The sequence below is a fragment of the Globicephala melas genome, chromosome 11, assembly GCF_963455315.2.
Source record: "Globicephala melas chromosome 11, mGloMel1.2, whole genome shotgun sequence".
NCBI classification, from domain to species: domain Eukaryota; kingdom Metazoa; phylum Chordata; class Mammalia; order Artiodactyla; family Delphinidae; genus Globicephala; species Globicephala melas.
This window is the reverse complement of record NC_083324.2, coordinates 33326858-33349575: the sequence shown is the minus strand read 5'-3', so window position 1 is coordinate 33349575 and position 22718 is coordinate 33326858. Positions and strand designations below refer to the sequence as shown.

General features: G+C 42.2%; 1 protein-coding gene across 12 annotated transcripts in view; it reads right to left on the bottom strand.

Annotated features, from left to right (window-relative positions):
• The window catches only part of ERC2 (ELKS/RAB6-interacting/CAST family member 2), a 962565-nt gene that overhangs the window by 219178 nt on the left and 720669 nt on the right, over positions 1-22718 (bottom strand). For 9 of the 12 annotated variants that reach the window (XR_009565841.1, XR_009565842.1, XM_060308008.1 and 6 more), the window contains 2 exons: positions 15950-16097; positions 14349-14477 (listed from right to left, as the gene is read on the bottom strand). Coding sequence is in view for 10 of the 12 variants with exons in the window: in XM_060308008.1 (XP_060163991.1) it covers positions 14349-14477; positions 15950-16097 (277 nt within the window). In the remaining 2 variants the exon portion in view is untranslated. The remainder of the gene's footprint in view (positions 1-14348; positions 14478-15949; positions 16098-22718) is intronic. The other 3 variants (XM_060308013.1, XM_060308014.1, XM_060308015.1) reach the window with 1 other exon arrangement.

The window sequence follows — 22718 nt, the reverse complement described above, 5'->3', positions numbered from 1 at the left end:
CCGCCAAACTTGATCAAACTCATCAGAATTGACAAGATTTGAGTCCCCTAAAGGTGATTACTGAGCATGTTTGACTGACCACCAAACTATGTGAGATGCTAAAAAAAAGAATAAAGAACAGGACAATAGATTTCAATCCAAGCGATTTAAAATATTCAACGATTTTCAGTATGACCCAGCAATCCCACTACTGGGCATATACCCTGAGAAAACCATGATTCAAAAAGACACAGGCACCGCAATATTCATTGCAGCACTATTTACAATAGCCAGGTCATGGAGGCCCCCTAAATGCCCATCGACAGATGAACAGATAAAGAAGATGTGGTACATATATACAATGGAATATTACTCAGCCATAAAAGGGAACAAAATCGGGTCATTTGTAGAGATGCAGATGGACCTAGAGTCTGTCAAACAGAGTGAAGTAAATCAGAAACAGAAAAACAAATATTGTATACTAACACATATATGTGGAACCTATTTGCAGGGCAGGAATAGAGACGCAGATGTAGAGAACAGATGGGTGGGCACAGTGGGGGAAGGGAAGTGTGGAATTAATTGGGAGATTAGGATTGACATATATACATTACCATGTGTAAAACAGATAGCTAGTGGGAACCTGCTGTATAGCACAGGAAGCTCAGCTTGGTGCTCTGTGATGACCTAGATGGGTGGGATGGGGGGTGGGTGGGAAGGAGGTCCAAGAGGGAGGGGATATATGTATACATATAGCTGATTCACTTCGTTGTACAACAGAAACTAACACAGCATTGTAAAGCAATTATATTCCAATTAAAAAAAAATAACTGTTTGGCAGAAAAAAAGGGAGAACTTTTATCAAGTGTATTTTTTTACCAAATTCCAGAAATGGAAGTAAAGTGACAGTAGGTGCCCAAGGTCATGTATATGTGGGTGACCTAGTAAAGAAATATGAAATGCCTGACATCTAGCCAACACCTAGCTCCTTCCACTTTGGAGAAAGTAAGAACCAAGAGTGAAAGGATGCTCTGTGAATTCTTGTGGCCGTACCTGTATCCTCATAGATTATTTCCATGCTCAGTGGAGTTATTACTAAACTAAAGCATCACACATCACTCTAAAATTTTCCTCAGAGAGAAATTATAGCTTTCTACTTCCTCAGTTCTCTTGGTCTGGGTCAGAACATTAATATTTGTTGGACAGCATGTTTTTAAAGTGGGAAGATATTTCAAAAATCAAATATTCTGGTTTGTTTCAAAGGATATGTTCTCAGCTAAAGTCTGATGCTTTCTTCCTGTGGGGGTAAGCCACAGTTGGCCACAATTCACCAAAGTTTCCACCAGCTAACAATAAAAAATTATGTCCCCTTCTAAAGAAACAAGAGAAAAATTACACTAAAGTTGCATTTCCTTTCCAGTCTCCAAAGACAATCTGAACAACTGGCTCAACATGCCAAATTAAGCCATGAGAATTTATCCATATCTAATAAGGATTAGTAAATGTTACAACATTCAACATGGCCTTAACAAAATTTATACTCCACCTTCTAAGGCGCTGGGTTCAGCGTGGTCTTGTTCCAGCCCTGACAGAGGAGGATATGCAGCCTAGTCCTGCAGTGTCCTCTGAGAAATCCCAATCATGTGTACAACAAGCAGGAGGGCTTTTCGCGTGATTAAAGAAGGTTTCTTTATACAGAAATAGTACCTTTAGAACCAGAACGTGGTAACTGAGCTAACTACCTAGGGAAGATTCAGGTGTCTCTCCCCTCAAGCCCAAGATAATTTTTTTGGAAGCGGAAAACCTAGTGATGGAACCTGCTTTGCGTCTTGCCAAAGCTGGGTGTCCACCTGCAACTTGGAAAACTTTGGAAACGTTTCTAAGTTACATATCTGGAGGGAGGAAGATTAAGACTTCTACACTTTGGGCTAGCCAGCTCTGACTGGGTCTGCTCCATTCCATTTCTCATCCATACTTGCCAGAAGTACAAAGAGGCAACTGGGACATTTGCTCATAGTATCTGCTATTAAGATAAATCGGCAACACTTAAGTGTCTTTGGTTCATAAAAAATGATCCCCCAGAGATGGCTCTTCCCCCTCCAAAATATCAGCCTTTTGTTTCCCTGCCTCACCAAGGATTGCATCACTAGAAAGCTCAGGAACACAGAGGCTCTCCCTGGAAGCCCGACCTCATCTCAAGAAGCCTCAGAAGACCCTGAGAAGACCCCCAGCAGACTTCCCAGGAGCCTGGACAAGCAAGACCGGGGCTGGGAGATCTGGATACTCTTTTCCTGGAAGGAAGATGTCTGAACCCACACTGAACTGGGTTCTTTCAAGGCAATGTCTGCACCTTCTGCACTATTTGTTTTTCTTTAAGGATAAATCACGGTCTGGCTCCCAGAAAAGCAGAAGACAGAGGCCTATTTATGAACATTGTCACTCAATTTCTTTCTTCTTTGGTCAAGGGAACAAGTCATGTGGAGTGGGTCTGTGTCAATGGACTGTCACCAGAGACTGTTTGGGACCATCATTCCTCAACGCACAGTGCTACCCTGTGGGGAAAAAAAAAACATAGCCCTGTCTTCGCACCTCAGAACTGAGATCAACGTCCTGCACATTTGTGCAGCCCTCAGCGTTTTTAAAGACCTTTCCCCAGAGAAGATGCTTCATGATAATGCTTCTCTGTGAGTTAGACAGCAAACAACATACCCATTTCACAGGAAGGTAAGTTGACCTGCTCACCATCATACAACTAATAAGTGAAGATGAGTCAGGATTACACAAGCCGAAAGAGCAAAATTCAGAGCCTCCCTTCTTCTCTGTCATCTTTGAAATCTAGAATTCTCAAACATTCCCTGGTGGGAAAGATGGCAACTGTGTTGCAATGGAAAACAAAGGGGTTAACTCTGTTACCCCTAAGGTAGATTCGCTCACTAACTCTGTGACTTGGTTTCTCCATTTGCAAACTGGAGACAATGATGGTATTACCTCATTGAGTTTTTGTGAGGATTGCAATAAAACAACAAAAGTACAATGCTGTGCCTAGAATATCATTTCTTTAAGAAATAATAGCTGTGTTAATATCTTACTGGATAATATATCTCCCCTACTCAACTGCAGGCTCCATCAAAGCAAATACTGTCACATTCCTGTGCATCCTCAAAGTCCTTGGTATAGAGCAAGTACTCAACGTACTATATATATGAATGTGCTGGAATAGTTTCTGACTATCAGAACTGTGAAGAGCTAAGAGGTCTGTTAGTTTAATCCCTTCACCTTACAGATGGGGAAGCTGAGCCTGTGAGAGAGAAGCAAAACGAGCTGCCCAAGGTTCTCAGTGTGTTGGGGGTCAGAGCTGGGCTAAAACTCTGACCCCCAGGTTCATTCCCAGATCCTGCACCTTCTATTACCTGCCAGGGCTTTCCTGGCAGCCCACCTGGTGAGATGGGCTCCCTTGTTTTGTTTACAGATCAAAGATTTAACATCATACTTTCTGGATGGCTGCTGAGTCAGACATCTTAGAGAGTATCTGGCCCCCAAACCCGAGAAGACTGACAACAGAAACTCTGCCTGACCTTGTGACCCACACACCTGCTTCCTACCCTAGCACCCAAAGGGGCTTTGGCACACCCACGGTAGCCCAAAGCAGTAGGGTTTCTGGTTGGCTTCTGAGCTGTGTTTGTAATTCTAGGAGCGCTGAGCCATGAGAGAGAGGAAATAAACCAGCCTCGAGATGATTGGTTAATCGGAGGTTTCTGGGGCATAAGAACCAGCCTGGACTGAGACCTTCTGAGTCACCACTGTTGTTCAGTCAGTTGTCACTGTTTTCTGAAATGGACCGCCTCTCTGTCCAATCTGAACTTGTAAACTCCTTGCACAATTCCACTGCGCAAAGATCATCTGAGTAAAGATTTCCTGGCTGTGCCCAGTGGGCATTTCCAAATGGCCATATCAGGGCAAAGATAAGAGAATGGGGTTTTGGTTGTGTGCTGATTTTTTAAAATATTTATCTCATCTAAACACTGGTGCTGTGGGGTTCTGGCTCCCCCACCTTGTCAACTCAGCAACTGCACTTGGGATCTGACCTCAGAAGAACAGATTCCAACTCTCCTGGCTGCAGTCTGTCCCCACGGACCACTCCCTCCCCGCACAGTACTCCACATGGCCTACTCCCACCTCCCTGCAAGTCTTTGCTCACCTGTCCCTTTCTCAAGGAGGCATCCTGGGAATGCCCTATTCAAAATCACCCCCAGACACCTCACAGAGCATCATCTTCATTTTTCTTCATAGCCTTTATTGTCAATTAACATGCCATATATTTGATGTCTTTATTTTGTTTCTTATTTGTGTCCTCCACTAGAATACAAGTTCTCTCGGGGCAGGGATTTTTGTGTTTTGTTCCCTATGGTACCCCCAAGGTCCAGAACAGTATCTGGCATATAGTAGATGCTCAATAAAGATTTGCTGAATGAACTGCCCATTTTGTCCCATGACTACTCCCCTTAGAAGTCATAAAAATCTGCCTCTGCCTCTTGCTCTCTAAGTTTACCTACCATTTGTCCTAGAATAGCGACATTCTTTCCCAAATCTATGAGACTGGCATGTTATTAGAAACAAACTTAACACAAACAGTTGACATTTATGTAAAAATTTTAAAATGTCAACTACTTTGTAGAAGAGAGCTATTGCTTAATTCTCTAAAATCCTTAAAATACCCGTAACTCCAATATTTCAACTTTGGGGCATTAATCTTAAGGAAAATAACAGAAAAAAAGATTTACGTATCGAAATGTTCACCAAGTGAGATTATAAAAGTGAAAAACTAGAAACGATTGAAATCCCAACGATAGGAGAATGACAAAATTAATTATGGCAGTGATGGAAATCACAGAACCAAGATATATGTGTTTGAAGACTTTTAAGGACATCGGAAAATGCACACAATATCAAACATTTATAAAGCTAAAAAAGCTTTATTATGTAGTATGTCATGTCTTTGTTCAAATATGTATGTAGACAATGGAATGTAGGCAAGTATAAATCTTATACTTATTATATCTTATACTTATACTTATTTCCGAGTGGCAGGATTATGGGTGATTTTAGTTTTTATTCACATTTTCTAAGTTTCTATAATGAGAATACATTATTTTTACAATAAAACATTTATTTATATGCTTTCAACTGTGAAAAGTATCATTTACATAATGAGGATGGCTACAAAATTAAGTCCTTATTACTTTTTAAGAAAATTTTTATTAGAGTATAGTTGCTTTACAGTGTTGTGTTAGTTTCTACTGTACAGCAAAGTGAATCAGCTATACACATACATATATCACCTCTTTTTTGGATTTCCTTCCCATTTAGGTCACCACAGAGCACTGAGTAGAGTTCCTTGTGCTATACAGTAGGTTCTCATTAGTTATCTATTTTGTACATAGTATCAATAGTGTATATAGTCCTTATTACTTTTTAATATAGTGCTACGTTGAAAAAAAACAGTAAACATGGGGGATTCTGGAACTTGTGCCTCTGCATGTGGTAGAGGATAACAAAAGAAAGTGGCACTTCCCAAAAGGAATATGGAGTTGAGTAAGAGTAAAGAGAAATGTTAAATTCTGAGTTTGATCATTGTGTTTCTGTAATCAGGAGAGAGGAGGGTGAAAAATCCTTTTCCTGTTAATTACTTGAAAAAGCCAAAAAAGAAGAAATTCTGAAGCCAGGAAAGGGTAAACTCAGTCCGTACAACAATGCAGATCAATGACAAAATCAGCATGATTTAAACACAATTATTCAAGGGGTAGTATGAAGCAAAAAAGGGGCAGGGGAAGGACTTTTCTTTCATTTTGAAATTCAGCATCAGGAAGACACAAGGGCAGGAAGTCGGATCTTTTTTCAATTCAATTGAAATGATAAGGTGAAGACAACCTGAAAGGACTTTTAATTATATGATGAGAGGAAGGAAAGGAGGGAGAGAGAGAAAGAGACCAGGAGGAACCTGTTTTGGTATGTTAAATGATGAAGAAGAAACTGGAAAACTAAAGGAAAAAAGGCTTTCAAGCAGATATCCTGAGAATGAAACACAAAGGCTCCAAGATGCAAATGTCAACATTTCATGCGGGAAAGCAGAAAATGCAACACACTTGATCAAGCCCGTAGCCCTTTCTCCCCTTGGCAGTGGGTGACGCCTGGTGATGCAGGAAGAGATAAATCGCCCTCCCCAGCCTGCACATGTGACCCCGGGGTCACGGCAGGAGCTGGCTGGGGCGGCTGGAGAGGCTGGGAGTGGTGCTCAGGGTCACAAAATAAAGCCTGCTTTTTATGCTCCTTTTTAACCCCAGGTCAGGGGGGCTATGACCCAAGAGGTATAGCACCAAGTTGGGGACATCTGTTGGGAAGACCATGAAAGAGTTTTGGAATGAGACCCCTCACTAGCCGTGGCATCTTTGCCTAATTCCTGGACCATAGTTTCCTCATCTCCAAAATGAGATTAATAACAACTGGTTTTCAGAGCTGTTATGAGAATTAAATGAGATAATATATTTAAAATTTCTAGCCCAGTGCCGGGTATACGTAAGAGCTCAAAAACTGTTAGCTCTTCCTACTCTAAAATGTGAGTAGAAAAACTATGATGAGTAGCAAGAATGCTGCACACACTACACCCACACTTGATTTCTCTTAAAGCAATGTCAGTCTAAGGTCCCCCCAAAATCTACACAGCATAACCGCTGGATCCCTCCCTCCCCAAAATACAATGGCTCCCTGGAGGCTGACATCTTGGAAACTCTCCCCCATATACACTATCTGAATGTTCTTGGAGGCAGTAATGAACAGGTTAAAGCTGAGGGGATTTCAAACATGTCTAATCCAATAAGAGGCTTGGTAAAACATGCGCTATCACTTAAAGAATAACTGTTTAAAAATAGAGGGCAGATGTGAAATTTGAATTAAAAAAAAGAGAAAGACAGCACGTGAGAGATCTTCTTGGCATTTGTATACTCTTCTCTGTTTTGGTCACCTTCAGCTAAGCCTGTTATTCTGATGCACTGTGCCAACGGCTAGATACTGCAGGGGGTGCTTCAAATGACTGAAACAAGGCTGGCAAATCACTCTAAAACTTACAAGTCAGACCTGTCTCCCCCTTTATGTATTTCTAAAAGTGGGGGAATGAAGTGGTAAAGTTGGTCTTTTCAAGTTTTTCTACTTCAAAAGGTATACTCCAAAAGCAAAGAGCAAGTTTTTCTAAGAGTAGCAATACTTACACTAGGATCCTTGAAAACTTAAGAAAGTATCATGGTCAGATAGGCATTTGTCACAAAAGATAGGCTACGGATTGTCAATTATAACATCCACAGGAATGCCTATTTCGGCAGGAAGTATTCCCTGCCCCCTCTAGCAAGCAAAGACCTTTGCACATTGGTAACACTTCTGCACCAAAGAGTAGCAGTTTGCTCTGTCATCTGTTTCATGAGCTAATATCTGCCTTATAGGTGGTAGAGATGATTAAAAAAAAAACAACCCAAGGCTCAAGGACAAAATCAGTATCAACATCTCCTTCTATAGCCCAAGAGTGCCCCACACAGCACCACCAAAGGTGCTCCATGAATGTTTAGGGATGGGAACTTAAATGGTTTAATTAATTAATTAATTTATTTATTAACTGGTTTTTAAAACATGGCTTCCTTCAAATGAGAGACTCAGAAAAGTGGTCCATCAGAGTCCGCCTGATGCTTTGGGAAGGTGGATTTCTAACAGGGATTTGAGAAACATATGGATTCACAGAGAAAACACTTTGCCTCCACAATCTTTGAGCGCTAGTTTGTGTTGTAACTGGCAAACCAAATGGATTCCCTGAGTCTTGGGATTGAGGCACCAGTTGCCTAGAGTAAGAAATGTCTCCAGGCTAAGAGAGCAGAGCAGTATCCTGGCCAATCACTTGGACACTAAGAGTATATTGTTCTCAGTAACACCAAGGAGTTCAGGTTTTACCTCTGTGAGGATGCCCTGCCTTGGCCTGCCGAGGAGTGATCTAAGTATCTCTTTTTTAGAAAGGGGTTCTCTAGAACATACTGTAAAGACCCTTGGCACTGAAGTCAATGATAAATAGAGATGTGGCTAGATTCTACCAGTGGGTCATGAACAGCTTAACCCAAAGTGAGTCTACAGTGAAAACCAATGCATTTGCATTCCAGCAATTTGATCTGGGGTGAGTCTGTGATGCATTACAATGCTGGGATCAAATCAAGCTTTTCTGGCACTCATCCAACCACAACATGAGGCTATGGGAACCCTATTGCATGAAGTTCCTTCCCTGCTGTTCAATTGTGCTCACCTCCTAAACCATAAAGGGTAATTAAAAGTCATCTGCATACCATGTAATGGAAGTGTAAATGGGGAGCACAACCAGGTGTGGCCCCAAGTACAGGGGGAAAGAAATGACAAATGCCTGGTCAACCATCCCACTCAGGTGATCCCTGCTTTCCTTGACAGGATGGTTCTACCTCTGCTGAGATTCAATTTTGGCTAGAATCTCATCCTTACAACCAGCCCTCCTGAAAACTTCCCAGGGCAGAGTTTGCCTTCTCCCACTCTTGGCCATACCTGTTTGGCTAATTCTTAGACACAATCCTATGATGGTCTGGACACGATAGGGGAGGGGGAGACATACCCAAATCAGTTATACTGTGCAGACCTGGCATAGCCTCCAGAATGTTAACCTGGACATAGGACTTCTCTGCAAGCTCTGGGGGAAAACACAAGAGAATCAGTGGACTAGTCTTAACGCCTTTCTGTTCCCAACTGACCAGTGGGTAACCAAAAGCAATGCCAGAACTGGTAGGAAGGGGAAAAGAAAACCAAGCACAATTTATCTCTGATCACAAAAGTATTCTAACTGGTTCTGAGAAATAAGCTGGTTCTAATTTCAACTAAACAATAGTGTCTGGCCCTCATTTTAAACAGGCATTTTCATCAAGGATGTACATTTCACTACTTCAGCACACAAGGGAGCATCTGGGAATAAGGCTTAGGGGGTAAGATTTAGTTTTAAGCTTCCTTCAAAACCCTTTAGCAGCAGGAAAATCCAATGATTTCAGAATTAATTATTTTGATGTCAGTCCTTTCTTCAAGGGTGGAGGAAAAGAGTTGGGGGGATTGGATCCAAGACACAGAAGAAGGAAAGATGGTAAATTTTAATAATATTTTTTAGAACTACCATCCCTAGAGAAAGAACAAGAAAATTTAAAAAACAAAACAAAACCAAAAAACCCTTAACTAATTCCCAATTGAGTCCCTCTCCCAATATTGCAAAAATCTAGAAGGAAGATTTTTTTTAAGAAGAGGTAGAATAAAAGTGTCAGGGGTGTGTGCTTGTGAAGAAATGGAATCGGGAAGAACACAAAAATTGGATAGACTTATATGTCTACTACCAAACTATGATTAGTCCTTTGTCTTCTTGTAAGCAACAAGTAACAGAAAGTTAATTTGTACTGCTCTCCTACCTTTATACAGCGCTCAGCCTAGAATCAACTCAGATGTCAACACCTGAAGAGAGTCATAAAGATTCTTTTGTTGTTAAGCATAGTTGGAATTTCTGAACTGATTTCACATCATCTTCTCTGGCTCTCTTGATAGGTGTTTAATGGGAGTTTAGGTATTTCTAGGCAAATTAATTTATAAGACGCTCAGACGTTTTCAGGAAAGAAACGGCGGGACTCCCTTTATAACTGCAAGTAATCTCTGCCACATCTGGAAACTCAGTGGCATTTAACTCAAGAAGAACCTCCAAAATTGGAAGGGATCTGAACTAGAATACGACACAGAGACTGGAAGGGAAGGTTCAAAATGGACACCACTGTAAATAATTCTAGTATATGGTAAAAGGCATCTCTGCAAAGTGTCTCGCAACGTGGCAAGAAAGAACATGGCGCCAATTCTGTGGTCATGATTCAGCAAGCAGGTCTCCATGTCTTCTACCAACTCCGGTAAGTTGGTGGTGGCTTCCTGGAATATCAGGCTCAGAAGAATTACGAGGCTAAGTCTTGTCTAATGTAATGACTGATCAAAGAAGTCTCTTCTTTTAACAAGCTGCCCTGGCAATTCACTCACTCATTTATGTATACAGTCAACTAATATTTGCTGAATGCCTACCATGTGCTAGCAATTGTGTTAGGCCTGGAGACAAATGGTCAGCAGAAAAAAAGTCATGAGGCCACATTCTCAGTTCTCATGGAGTTCATTTACTAGCAGGACAGATAGTTTCTATTCAAGTAATCACCAAAACAAATGCAAAATTGCATCTGTTCCAGTGCAATTAAATGATGTACATGCGCTACAAGAGTGCCAAATTGGGGATTTGAACCGGTTGAGAAAGTCCCAGAGGCCTCCCTGAAATAGTGATGTTGGACTGAGATTGAATTGAACCAGTAGGTGTTAACCAGGTGAGGAAAAGAGGGAAATGTGTTTCAGGCAAAGGGAATTGCATGTACAAGGCAGAGAGCACGCTGGCTTGAATTTGTCTTTATCCCACCAGCAAGGGAAGCCAGGGAAGATTTTTCGGCAGTGAGAGCCAGAGAGTGATGAGCATTTCATGATACATCTTTAGAAAAGATCATGCTTCTGCCCACTGAGGTTTGAGAACGTCTGGCCTGGCCTGGACTCTGGCTGCAGTTCTCCAAGGCATAGCCACCACCCGGAGCAGGCCAATGGCATGGAGGTGGTCACTACTGTCCACCTGCCTACCTCCTCATAGCAAGGAAACGGCAGGATTTGGACTCCAATGATATGTTACTGAGACTGCCAGAAAGTCAGGGAGGGCATTTTGTCAAAGGGCCCTGTTCCTATTCTATTTGAAAATCTCAATAGCCGTAACAAGCAAGTTCTGGCATTAGTTCTCTGTGGCTCCAATGGAGTGCCAGTGCTTTTTTATTTTTTTTAATTTTTATTTATTTATTTTTTAACATCTCTATTGGAGTATAATTGCTTTACAATGGTGTGTTAGTTGCTGCTGTATAACAAAGTGAATCAGCTATACATATATCCCCATATCTCCTCCCTCTTGCATCTCCCTCCCACCCACCAATGCTCCTTAAAAAAATGCAAGCTAAGCACTGGGACTCCTTCAAGGCTGGAGCCAGGGGATTTGGAGAGTGGGCTCAATTAGAGCAACCTTAAACAGGGCACTCTGAGTGGTACTGGAGGGAGTCCTCCCTGTCCTGACACTGCATGGTTGGTGTATTCTGCTTCCTAACTTTGGATAATTTCTGCTCCAGAATATACCACTCTTAGCAGATCCTGCACAGCCTACCCTAGCCCATTACTGCTGTGATGGTTCACCTTTTTACTCACTCCAGCCTCACTGCCCTCCCTGCTATTCCCAAACACACCGGCACTCTCTTGCCTTAGGGTTTTGCACGGGCTGTTCCTTCTGCCAGAACACCCTTCCCCTAAATATCCACAGAGCTCACTCTCTCACCTCCTTCAAATTTTGCTCACGGCTTCTTCCCAGTGAGGCCCATCCTGTCTACCCTATTTTACAGTGTCATCAGCCCCTCAGTCCTACCCTGGCATGCCTGTTGTTGTTATGCTGGTCTATATTTTTCTTTTTTCTACCACATGACTTACTTATTATGTTTATGGTTTATTACCTTTCTCTCTACCCCCTCTAATTTAACAAGTAAGGTCCAGGAAGAAGGGATTGTGGATACTGTGTGTAAAATATCTGTTATGGATGAATCCCCAGCATCTGTCAGAGCGCCTGGCACATGGTAGGTATGCAACATGTTGGGTAGTTGGGTGATCATGAGGACAAAATGAGATCACGTTTGTAAACCTATGTATATATAAAACACTCGGTATAGACCTGGCTTATGGAAGTCACGTAATCATTCACACAATAAATATTTATCAAGTGCCCATTACGTGCTTGGCAAAGTGCAATAGCTATGGGGATTGTTGAATGAGCTACTCGAGTTCAGTCACTGGGAATGATGTGCGCAGAGACACCTGCATGAGATGAGCTCAAAAGGCAGCCTGGGGCTTCCCTGGTGGCGCAGTGGTTGAAAGTCCGCCTGCCGATGCAGGGGACGCGGGTTCGTGCCCTGGTCCGGGAAGATCCCACATGCCGCGGAGTGGCTGGGCCCGTGAGCCATGGCCGCTGGGCCTGCACGTCCGGAGCCTGTGCTCCACAATGGGAGAGGCCACAACAGTGAGAGGCCTGCGTACCACAAAAAAAACAAAAAGGCAGCCTGAAGAGGGTAACACCTCTCATGAGCCCATCTGCCTCAAAATCTTTGCAGAACATTGTGCAGGTGAACACCCAGACCTATGACCTTCCCCTCCCATTAGCCTGGGTGCCTAAAAGAGCTCTGCTCTCCCAAATCAGACATGCAGGTGATGACCACTGAGGTCTGGGACTCACCCTTCTGGGGATGTCCTCTCTGATGGACGTCCATGTGGGCTGCATACACAAACCAAACAAACTTAATAAATGTTGGGGGCCTGTCCAGTGCAGGCTGGAAACTAGGGTCTAGAACTCCTAACATGTCTGCTCCCCACTCCCCAAGGGCTTGGGCTTTAGGCGTGGGGGGACCGGGAAGGCTTTAGTGCCAACAACTGTCTGCTCTTTCTCCCACAGTTCAACAGTATATTCTCAACGAGCTGCGACTCCAAGGCATGTGAAAGACAGCAAAGATGAAATTGAAATTAAAATCAAACTATCTCTGAGGGCTGGTGGCGATAAAGTCAATTAGTAGCAGCAGTAGTAGTAGTAATAGCAGCTTACACATATATAGCACATTGGTGTGCCAGGCATGTGCAAATCACTTAGTATACATTACACCTCACAAACAACCCTTTGAATTAAGTTATTAGCCCAATTTACAGATGAGGAAACTGAGGCTCAGGGAGGTTCAGTATTTTGCTCGTGATCACTCAGCGAACAAGTGCCAGAAACAAAATTCAACCTAAGCAGTGCAACTCCAGATGGCATCTACGAAACCCATTTAAGGTTGTGTGGCAAGAAAGTCTGTTTAAGTATCATGGTGTGTCCAGCTATGAAGCCTGAGCAGGGCACCCAACCTCTCTGGACCTCTGGTTCCTTCTCTATGAGAGCATCAGCCCTTCTGCTTTGGTGGGAGTCGACGAGTTAATGTATGTAAAGCCCTTTGACCCATACCTGGCACATGCTGGGAGCTCAGAAGTATTAGTAGTTGCTGATGTGATCAAACATCCTAAGCTCAAGAGCTCTAGGCAGAACCTACTCTTTGTGAGTGGCTGGAGAACACTCTTAAATGGGTTTTTGGCATCTACTTCAGGTATACAAAGATAAGGGGCCCTCACAATTTCTGGAATACCCATCCGCTTGCAACTCTGAATTACTTTCTGAACATGGTGGGGTATGTGTGGACGCAGGTGGACTATACACAACCTGAGCTCTGTCACTTACAAGCTGTGTGTGTTGGGCTGGTTATTCCACACTCGGAGTCTCAGCTATGGCCCCTAAAAGAGGAGGTAATCTTGACACTCACACCACAGGGCTGCCGTGAGGACTGTGGGACAAAATCCCTCAGGGACACTGGATTCACATTCTGGGACAAAGTAAACCCTCAGTAAAAAAGGGCACGCTTTTATAAGCAAATTACTCATTATCTTCAGTATCATTTACAACAAGGATACATAAATTCACATTCTTTCTTGCTCTGTGGCCAGTAGGGTGTGGGGAAGAATTTCAAACCTAAGTCATGGAAAGAAGCCCACCCTCCTCCTTTGCTGCCTCTTTTTCCACAACAGCCCTTCAGACCCTGCTTTAGCCCAGGCGGGAGACTAACTGTGCATGGCTGGGGTTTCCTAAATGTGCCCCATGATACCCAAAACCAAGCCTGTCGTGAATAATGAAGGCTTTGTACAGCTTCCCAGGAGCAAATTGAAGGGCTACACTCAATCCTTCCTGGAATCCAGGAGTGCATTTTCATGATGCTGAGAAAGAAAAAAAGCAGCCTTAAAAAAAAAAATTCCTTATTGGGAAGGGTAGAGGGAGATTTGGGGAGGAAAGTATCTAAGAGACAAAAAGAAAAATTTAATCCAATGTGCCTGACAGTAAGGCCTCTGGCATCTTGTCTTCACAGCAGTGCCAGGCTATTTCAGAAGAGCTGTCCCTGTAAGGTGGCCATCAAAACTAGAACCACTGGCAAATACAAAATAATCAAATTGCATTATAAATCAAGATATAGTGCTACCATCGATGGTTCCAGACTTTATGGCCACTGAATACTGGAAATCATCAAAAGAGGTGAAGGTCAAGATGTGATGTAGGTCTTATGCACCCCCATCCCCAGTGGTGGGGGAGAGTATCTCCTTAGCAGCTGACTGACCTGAGACCTTTGGATCATGTATGCATCGTAGCTGGACCCGTGGTACTTGGCCGTAATATCTGGGCTGTAGCCAGCATCACAAGTGCATGGTATATTCGAGCTCGGGGGCTGTTTCCTAGGTCTATAAACCTGTGGGAGAAAGCTACAATGGTTAGGTGCAAGAGGGGAGGGCACAGGGCGCACAGGGAAGGAATTAAGAGAAAGCAAAGAAGGAGCCCCGACTTGACTTTCTGTGGCCCAGTGGGTGGAGAAACCGGTGTAGAAGATGCACAGCCCCAAACAAAGAGGTCAGATGTAAGCGGCCCCCGACCCCTGGGGCCAGCACTAGCAAGGCATGCTGCTCTGCGGAATGACCCCGATGTCTGGCAGTGACTGGGACCTTCCCTCTGCAGGAGAGGGCACCCAGGCGTGGCAGTGCTTGCTCTCGTGCTCTCTCTCTTTTTTTCTCTCTCTCTCTCTCACACAGCAAGGCAGCCCCATGAGAATAAGACTCTGGTTCAGGGCCAAAGGATGGCTTTTCCTTCCTGAGGAGGGAAAAAGTTGTCCCAGTTGTGAGGGGAGAGAGCTTTTCCTTTCGGGCTTCCTTTCCATTTACCTTGCACACTATGCTCAGCCCAGATCTCCCCAGCAGGCAGAGAGCCAGTCCTGGGGGCTGAAATCAATATGAACGCACTCCACATGGTGCCATGTGGCATTCACAGGTGGCCCTAGCTAAGACGTGGCAGCCACCTTGTGAGACCACAGACCATTGAGCCATTATCTGCTGAGTGGGTTTCATAAGGAAGCTAGAATCCAACTGAATATCTTTAACTATTGATTCCAAAAGCCCTCAAGTTAGATATGGAGGAGAAATAATGCCTGAAGATTTCGGGGATGACTTTGCAATATGCTCCAGGTAGATATATTTCCATTTAAGTCACTACTAGAAAACCCTCCAGAAAGCAAAGAACTTTCTGCACAAGTTAGGATTTTATCTCTTCTTCCTTTTCCCTCAGAAGAAGTATAGTGGCCTAGAGAGGAGGGAAAAACAGGTTAACGGGGTAAACAGGTAATAGAAAAATATTTGACTAAATAATGGCTGAGGAGGTCTCCAAGCATAGCGGGTGGGAAAGGGTCCTTGGCCGGAAAGTCCTGGGAAATAGGTGAAGAATCAAAGTTGGAAGAATGGTGAGAAAGAAATCGAAAGAACTGGAATGACGGGAGTTACTATTGGGCCCAGAAAGTGAGCAAGACAGAAGGTAACAAGTCCAATGGGAAAGAAGGTGCCCAGAATTTAATTAGTACTTTTTAGGATTTAGTCAGAAGTCATAGAAAGTCCACTGGAAGGAAGAGAGCTGAGAGCTATTTCTGGGGAGATGATGCTAATACAAAAGAAAGGAAAACAGCACTGGTTGCAAACCACACAAGCCCAGGCACATGCACAAAAACACAGAAAAGCAATAAAATATTGTTCCAGCGACAACTTGGGCCATTTCGCTCCTACCTGGTTTTAGCTGCGTGAGCCTGCAGGATGGATGGCAAAATGAAGAGTAGCTAAACCCAGAGAAAGCACCCCAAACCCCAAACCCAGCAAAACACACCATTCGTGCAAAAGGCCCCACCTGCTGCTTTAACTGATGCACAAGTCGATCTTTTTCCCGCTTGAGGGCCATCACTTCTTCCTGTGTCTTTTTCTTTTTGGAGGCAGACAGTTCCAGCAGGGCAATGTTTGCATCTTTTTCACTGATTGCCGCAAGCAGTGCTTCCTGTCTGGTAAAATAAAGATGATTGTGATGATTTTTATAAAGTGAAAAAAAAATCAGCATTTAGAGTTGAGATGAGCCATGAAGTGTTGTCTCATGGGGAGGACCTATGGATAGTGTTTAAGAAAAACTACCTCCTTGACTCTCAGAATGTACAAAGTAGTTCGGGTCAGAATCCCTGAGACCAACACACTGTGTCCTCTGAAGCACGCATCTTTTGATGGTTTCACAGACACAGCTGCATATGAGAAATGGAGGGAGTCAATCTGCCCATTCCTTTCTAAGACATCTACCCATTTATCCATCCAGTCATTCAACCATTCATCCATCTGTCAATCCTTCCATCCAGCTAGCCAGCCAGCCATCTGCCAGGTAAGGTTCTAGGTACCCCAAGACGACTCAGCAAAACTGGGCAGCAACTTCAATATCAAGTATTATTTTTATCATGCAAGGTTTTCTTTGGAAGAAAGGCATGCAGAGATATTTACTAGGGTCTCCTTTAAATTTTCAACAACATTAGTAACTCTCCCATGCCATTCTACCAAAAACCACTCTCATTTCTCAGTCTTCCTTATCTCAGTAATTACTGCACCATCCACTAAGTAGCCCAGGCCGCCTAATTAGAAGTCATCCTTCATTCCCTTCCTATAAACTTCTCCCAACCACCAGTAACCACTGGTGTAGCTCTGGTAACCACTGGCCGCCCTGGTACAGAGACCAAAGTAGTCTTTAAAAACAATATAAATCCAGATTCCACCATTCGGTTGCATGACAAGTCCATTCCATCACCCATTAAACTTCAAATTCAGACCTTTTACTGACGCCTGCAACTCGTTACACCAACTGGCTCTGAGCATCTCCCTGAGGTCATCTTGTTCCGTTCCTCCCTCCTCAATCACTAGCCTCTAGCACATTTCGTTCCTGATCTCTTTTCTAGTCCCTGAAAATGTTACACTTGTTCTCACCTCATAAGCTTTGCTCTGCCATTCCCTCTGACTGGAATGCCTTTGCCACAAATGGCATGTCTCAGCTCAGAAAAGCCCTCTCTAGCCACGATCCCTAGCAGTGTCTTCCCAGCTTCTACCTTGTACCCAAGCCACTGGCCTGTCACGTTACACTGTTTTTTCATGGAACGCTTTACTATTTGAAAGGATCTTAAGATACTTTTGTTTCTTTGTTTTCTAGACTTGACACTCCATGAATTGGAACCGCATCTGTCTTGTGCACCACCAATTCTCCAGCTTCTAGAAGAGCATTAAGCATAAAGCAGATGTCAAAAATGTTTCTTCAGACCTAGGGGCAAGATGGGAATAAAGATGCAGACCTACTAGAGAATGGACTTGAGGACACGGGGAGGGGGAAGGGTAAGCTGTGACGAGGTGAGAGAGTGGCATGGACATATACACACTACCAAACGTAAAATAGATAGCTAGTGGGAAGCAGCCGCGTAGCACAGGGAGATCAGCTCGGCGCTTTGTGATCGCCTAGAGGGGTGGGAAAGGGAGGGTGGGAGAGAGGAGATATGGGGATATACGTATATGTATAACTGATTCACTTTGTTATAAAGCAGAAACTAACACACCATTGTAAAGCAATTATACTCCAATAAAGATGTTAAAAAAATGTTTCTTCAAGAAATAAGTAAGTTCCCTTTATACTTTCTAAAAACTGTGGAAGACACCACTGGATAACTCTTGCTCTCACTTAAAAAAATTACAATGCTTTGACTGCTGTTTAATCACTGATCATTGCTCACTCAGAAAAGTATTACAGTTTCTTGCTCCCATTTTACAGTGCAATTTTCTGTCAACATCTGTCACAAATTTTAACCTGGAATTTTCTGAGACCATTATTGACTAAGAAATGGCTCTCCTGCTATGTTTCATTTAGTCCTCCTTTCCTCTGAGGAGGACTTGTCTCAACCATTTGTGTCACTTCAGCAATATTCTAGATAATTTAGAAGACCCTAGAGACCCAGGAAAGCCTCCATATTGGGTACTTTCTTGCACACAAGTCCTAGGACTAAAACCTGGTCATGATGCTGTTTTGCCTTTCTTTAATCCCCATCACCAGACCAGGCCCTCTCCAGATGTTTGGACAAGATGGTCATTATTTGGATCTCAGATTTTTTTCCCTTTCCACTATAGGGATTTGTATGGACTTTTCTGGGTCCTGCTCATGCCAGGCAGTAGGAGCTTCTGTCTGAGGATCAGTCAGATGTGAGCAGCAGAAATGTCAGGAAATATCTCCACTTTCCAGAAGAAAACCAGTGCAGGCTGGACTACAAATAACAGCATTAATATTCAGCTTCACAGAGCCTGTCTTCCTCTGGAGAACATCCTGAGACAACAGACATGTTGGCCATTCCTGGCCACTGCATATACATAAGGCCAAGGTGAAGAGGCTGCATGGACTTCAAATCAGGGGGAACCCAAATGCCATCTACTCCAACTTAGCTACAACACACCCAAAGCGATTGCATTATTTTTTGCCACTCTGCCCCAAATAGAAATTTCCAAGTTTTTAAAATGGAAACAACCGAAAAGACCATTATTTGGAAAATTGGAAGTTGATAGTACATTTTGCTATATCCCAACGATTCCCTCTTTGCAGCTGTATGCAGCCATTTAAAATGCTGATGAAAAAAAAGCAATGATATATGAAAAGATTTATGTTTGTTGAGAGACTCCATGAGTCTCATATTTCTGCACATTTTATGAGCAAAGGTATTATCTTCTATTCTCACAGTTTTCCAAGGGTGTTTGTAGAGTGAATAGCCTTGGGAGATAGATGTAGTGTCTCCCTTAGGATCTAAGGGTAAACATGCTTACTGCCATGTACGATAGTGTCTCCCTCCAGAGCAAAAGGCAGACATGTTACTGCCCATTATAAAAGATTCAAGTTCCCTAAGCTCAGGGTTGCTCTCCTTTAATGAAACCCACTGCACATACAGCTATTCACCTGGCCCACCTGCCTTGCCTCCACGAGACTTGGGGAAAGGGGTATGGACATAAACATGCTGATGCTATTCTCTGCACCTTGAGCAATAAAGCCGTTGCCTCTGACCCCAAAGCCTCTGGTCTTCTGCCTGCGTCCATGAAACTGAGGCAGGCTAGCCTGTTAGCAAGGCCAATAGGGAAAATCTCAGACCCTTCACAGTTTTTGACTTGCAAATGTACACACAATAATATTCCCCAAACATAAAACCATATGCATAGAAAAATAAAACGAGAGGGAAATACACTAAAATGTTAAAAGTCATTATCTAATGGTGGTGGAATGGATAGGCTAGTTTTTACTCTTTTTCTCCTTATACCTTGCTGTGTTATCCTTCCCTCCCATAAGGTATCATAAGAGTAAACATTAAAAAATTGTAAATGAAGCTTTTCAGTCACCAAATAAACTGCAGGTACATGCTTCAAATCCTTGGCATACCTGAAATGTCCTCATTTTCCCATCAAGGTATGTATGTTCTCTCTGTCCTTCTCATTCTTTAGACACAGGCAGGTGCACACACACATTTTCACACACATACACGTCTGGTACGATCCACATCATCTCCCACTTGGACAATTACAGTAATCTCCTAACCAGGCTCCCTATGTCCACTTTTATGTTCCTATGTTTCGTGACCTTTTTAAACCCATTTTCCTCTGCCAGGTCAAAATTCAGAATGAGATAGCTTTAGTAACTGTTAAAAGCCATCATCAACCTAAAGAATGACCCTTCTAAACTCCTTTTCTCCTACAATTCTATAACTTGGGCTCTTCATCTATTTAACATGCATTGCTCCTCTTATAATACCATCAAAAGTCCCAAAAAATTCATTTAAAATTCCCAGTTTTCTCTTGATCAAAGAAAATCATTAATTCCTAATTCTCTATAGATATTGTCACTAAATATAGCCCCAAATCTAATTATTCTTAATTACTGAACCTCAAATATATTTAAAATCATTTTTATAAAAGTGTGTTTAAAACCACTCATCAATACTCATATCCGTACAAAATAACAATTTTGTTCTTTGTAACCTTTTCCTTATTGATTGCTTGTTTTTTTGCTTTTGGCTAACGAATCTGTTTTATAAGTACTGGTATTATATAATGATAGAACTCTGAATAAAATTAGTGTAACAAGGATTACACATATTTGGAAACCCTCATTTAAATACTGGTCTTAAACTAATGATAATTTCTTCTAAAATACCTTGATTGAAATCTACATTCCAGTAATTCCAGTCTACTTAAATCAAAGAGTAACTGGCAGAAGATTTTTTTTAAGTATATAAAACTAGGGAAATATGAACATTTCACACTTTAGGATATCTGGAGAGATGTTCTTAATATGTTAAGGTTATATCTAGCCATTACCTATTTGTACAGGGATGCCAGGTAAAGCGAATTCTTAATTCTGGGCTGACAGAGCCATTACACTGTGGGTTTTTTTTAAGGAAAATCTTTACAAAATGAGTTTAAAATAACTTTTTATTAATCTGATACTTTTAAACAAATAGTTTAAATCATTATGAGCTAATTCTGCATGGCTATGGATTTTCATTAACCTTACCTTGAAAGTCAGGAGTTTTTTTTTTTGAGGGTGAGGGATACTAAGCCTAAGTTTTTTCTAAGAATAAGTTCATCTGCTAGCCCTACATTAGCTTCTAAACTTTTACAATTTCCATAAGCCAATGAGCTGATATATCTTAAAGCACTTAATAACAAATACTTCACAGTTTTTAGAAAATAGCAGACAGTGAAATAAACTAGGAAGCTTAAATTAAATGTTTCTGGGTTGTTGTGTTTTTTTTTGACTCAGCCTTTCAAAACTGAGAAAACTGAAGTATTTGCAGCTCTGTAAAGCCTCCTTTACATCTACATCTTTTTTTAAAAAGGCTCAAGTATAAAGAGTATATACACTTGGCTATAAATTGGAAACACAAAGAAAAATCCTCATTAATTTCTTCATCAAGTAAGCCACCTTTTAGATTCAAGGCCAGATTTACATTGCTTCAGAAATTGTCACTGTCCCATCAAACTGAAGAAAGTTTCTATAAGCCTGAGGTCACTTTCAGCACTTAATCTGTCCGTTTTGCTTATTCACAGACAACATAAAAAGGAACATATATACTCATCTTTAGATAGTTACTGGGGTTAAGTATATGCCAAAAGCTTGCAGAATTATCTTTAGAACACTGCAATGCTGCAGTATACAATTACTAAGGTAATCTGTCTATGCCGCAAAACGTAACTTAAAATATGAAAAGGAAGCCCAAATACGCTAGAAAGGAAGATAAGATAATGCAAAGAGAAATAAATCTATAAGAGTCTGCTGAATGCCAAGTTAAGAAAGTGGACCATAGACAGCATTTTATCAAAGTGCAGCCTAAACAAACGTCAAGGAGAATAATTTCTTTAACAAATATGGGCAACAATGGAGGAAAAAAGGGGGGGATTCTGTGCCCCTGCATGCATTTAGTCAGGGTTAACAATGGATAAAAATATGTGTGAGAACACATTTAATAACCCTAAGCTGTCATTCAGTTTGTAGGAGGTAGTCAAGATACAGCTAATAAAACACCAAAAAAATGGTCTTAGCCACCCTGAAAAAAAATCCTCAAGGGAATAAAACAAAACAGGACTGAAGGGCATCTCCTGCCAAGATAAATGCCTTCTTTCGAGAGTTGCCTGTGGCTAGCCTTCACAAAGAGAGTTCCAGAATCCTCCGATGGTAATACATCTCTACGTCACTTATCACAGTCTATTTAAAAGGGAGCTTTATAAACATTTCTATTTCACTCCCCGTTGCTGTCGTTCTATTAATGATGACTTGGGCCCTGAGAGAGGGTCTAAAATTAATTTTAGGAGTTGTAAATGAGGCGGGCCAATTAGGAACTGTCATAAATTAGATTGGGAGAGAAGCATTAACACAGTTTTTCCTGTGGGCTCTTGCTTTAGTTAGCTGACCCATCTTTAGAAACACATTCGATTACAAAAGCAGATGCTTAAAAAAGGCATTCCATTAAGAAATGTTTGGATAATTTCAAGGGAAAACCTACATTATGTATGGTGCTCAGCCCACAGTCATGTTCTAATCATAATGTGGGGGAAAAAATTCCGCTCAATCAACTTTTCCCAGTTAATTACTGTTTTCTTTCCCTCTTGACCCTGAATCTTCAACCGTAAGTTCAGTAGGAGGTGACTTAAGACAGACGGTGACGAAAGACCCTGTTCAAAACAGCCTCTCTCTTACCCCTGGCATGAGGGTGGGTGAGGTTCGCTATGATCAACCCTGGAGATAGATGCTCATTTGCCTAAATTTTAAAAGCTGTATTTTCAAACGGCATCTTGAGAAAGAAAAGGCTTTTGATATCAATTAATATCAACACTACCCACCAGTAGAATGATGTACTGTGTATACAGAAGGCCCACGCAGAAAGTGAAGCAGCTTGCATGAGGTGGGCCCACAGGGTGAGATATATTTGAACAATGTGAGTTTCAGCAAGGACAAAGAACAGACCAGATTTGTAAAGGCCAGGCTTTGGCAGCCCAGACTCAATGTGGTTTGCTCTCTGTCGCCCACCTAAAACTGACCTCAAGAAATCGTTTACTCCAGTTACAGGGAATTTTGT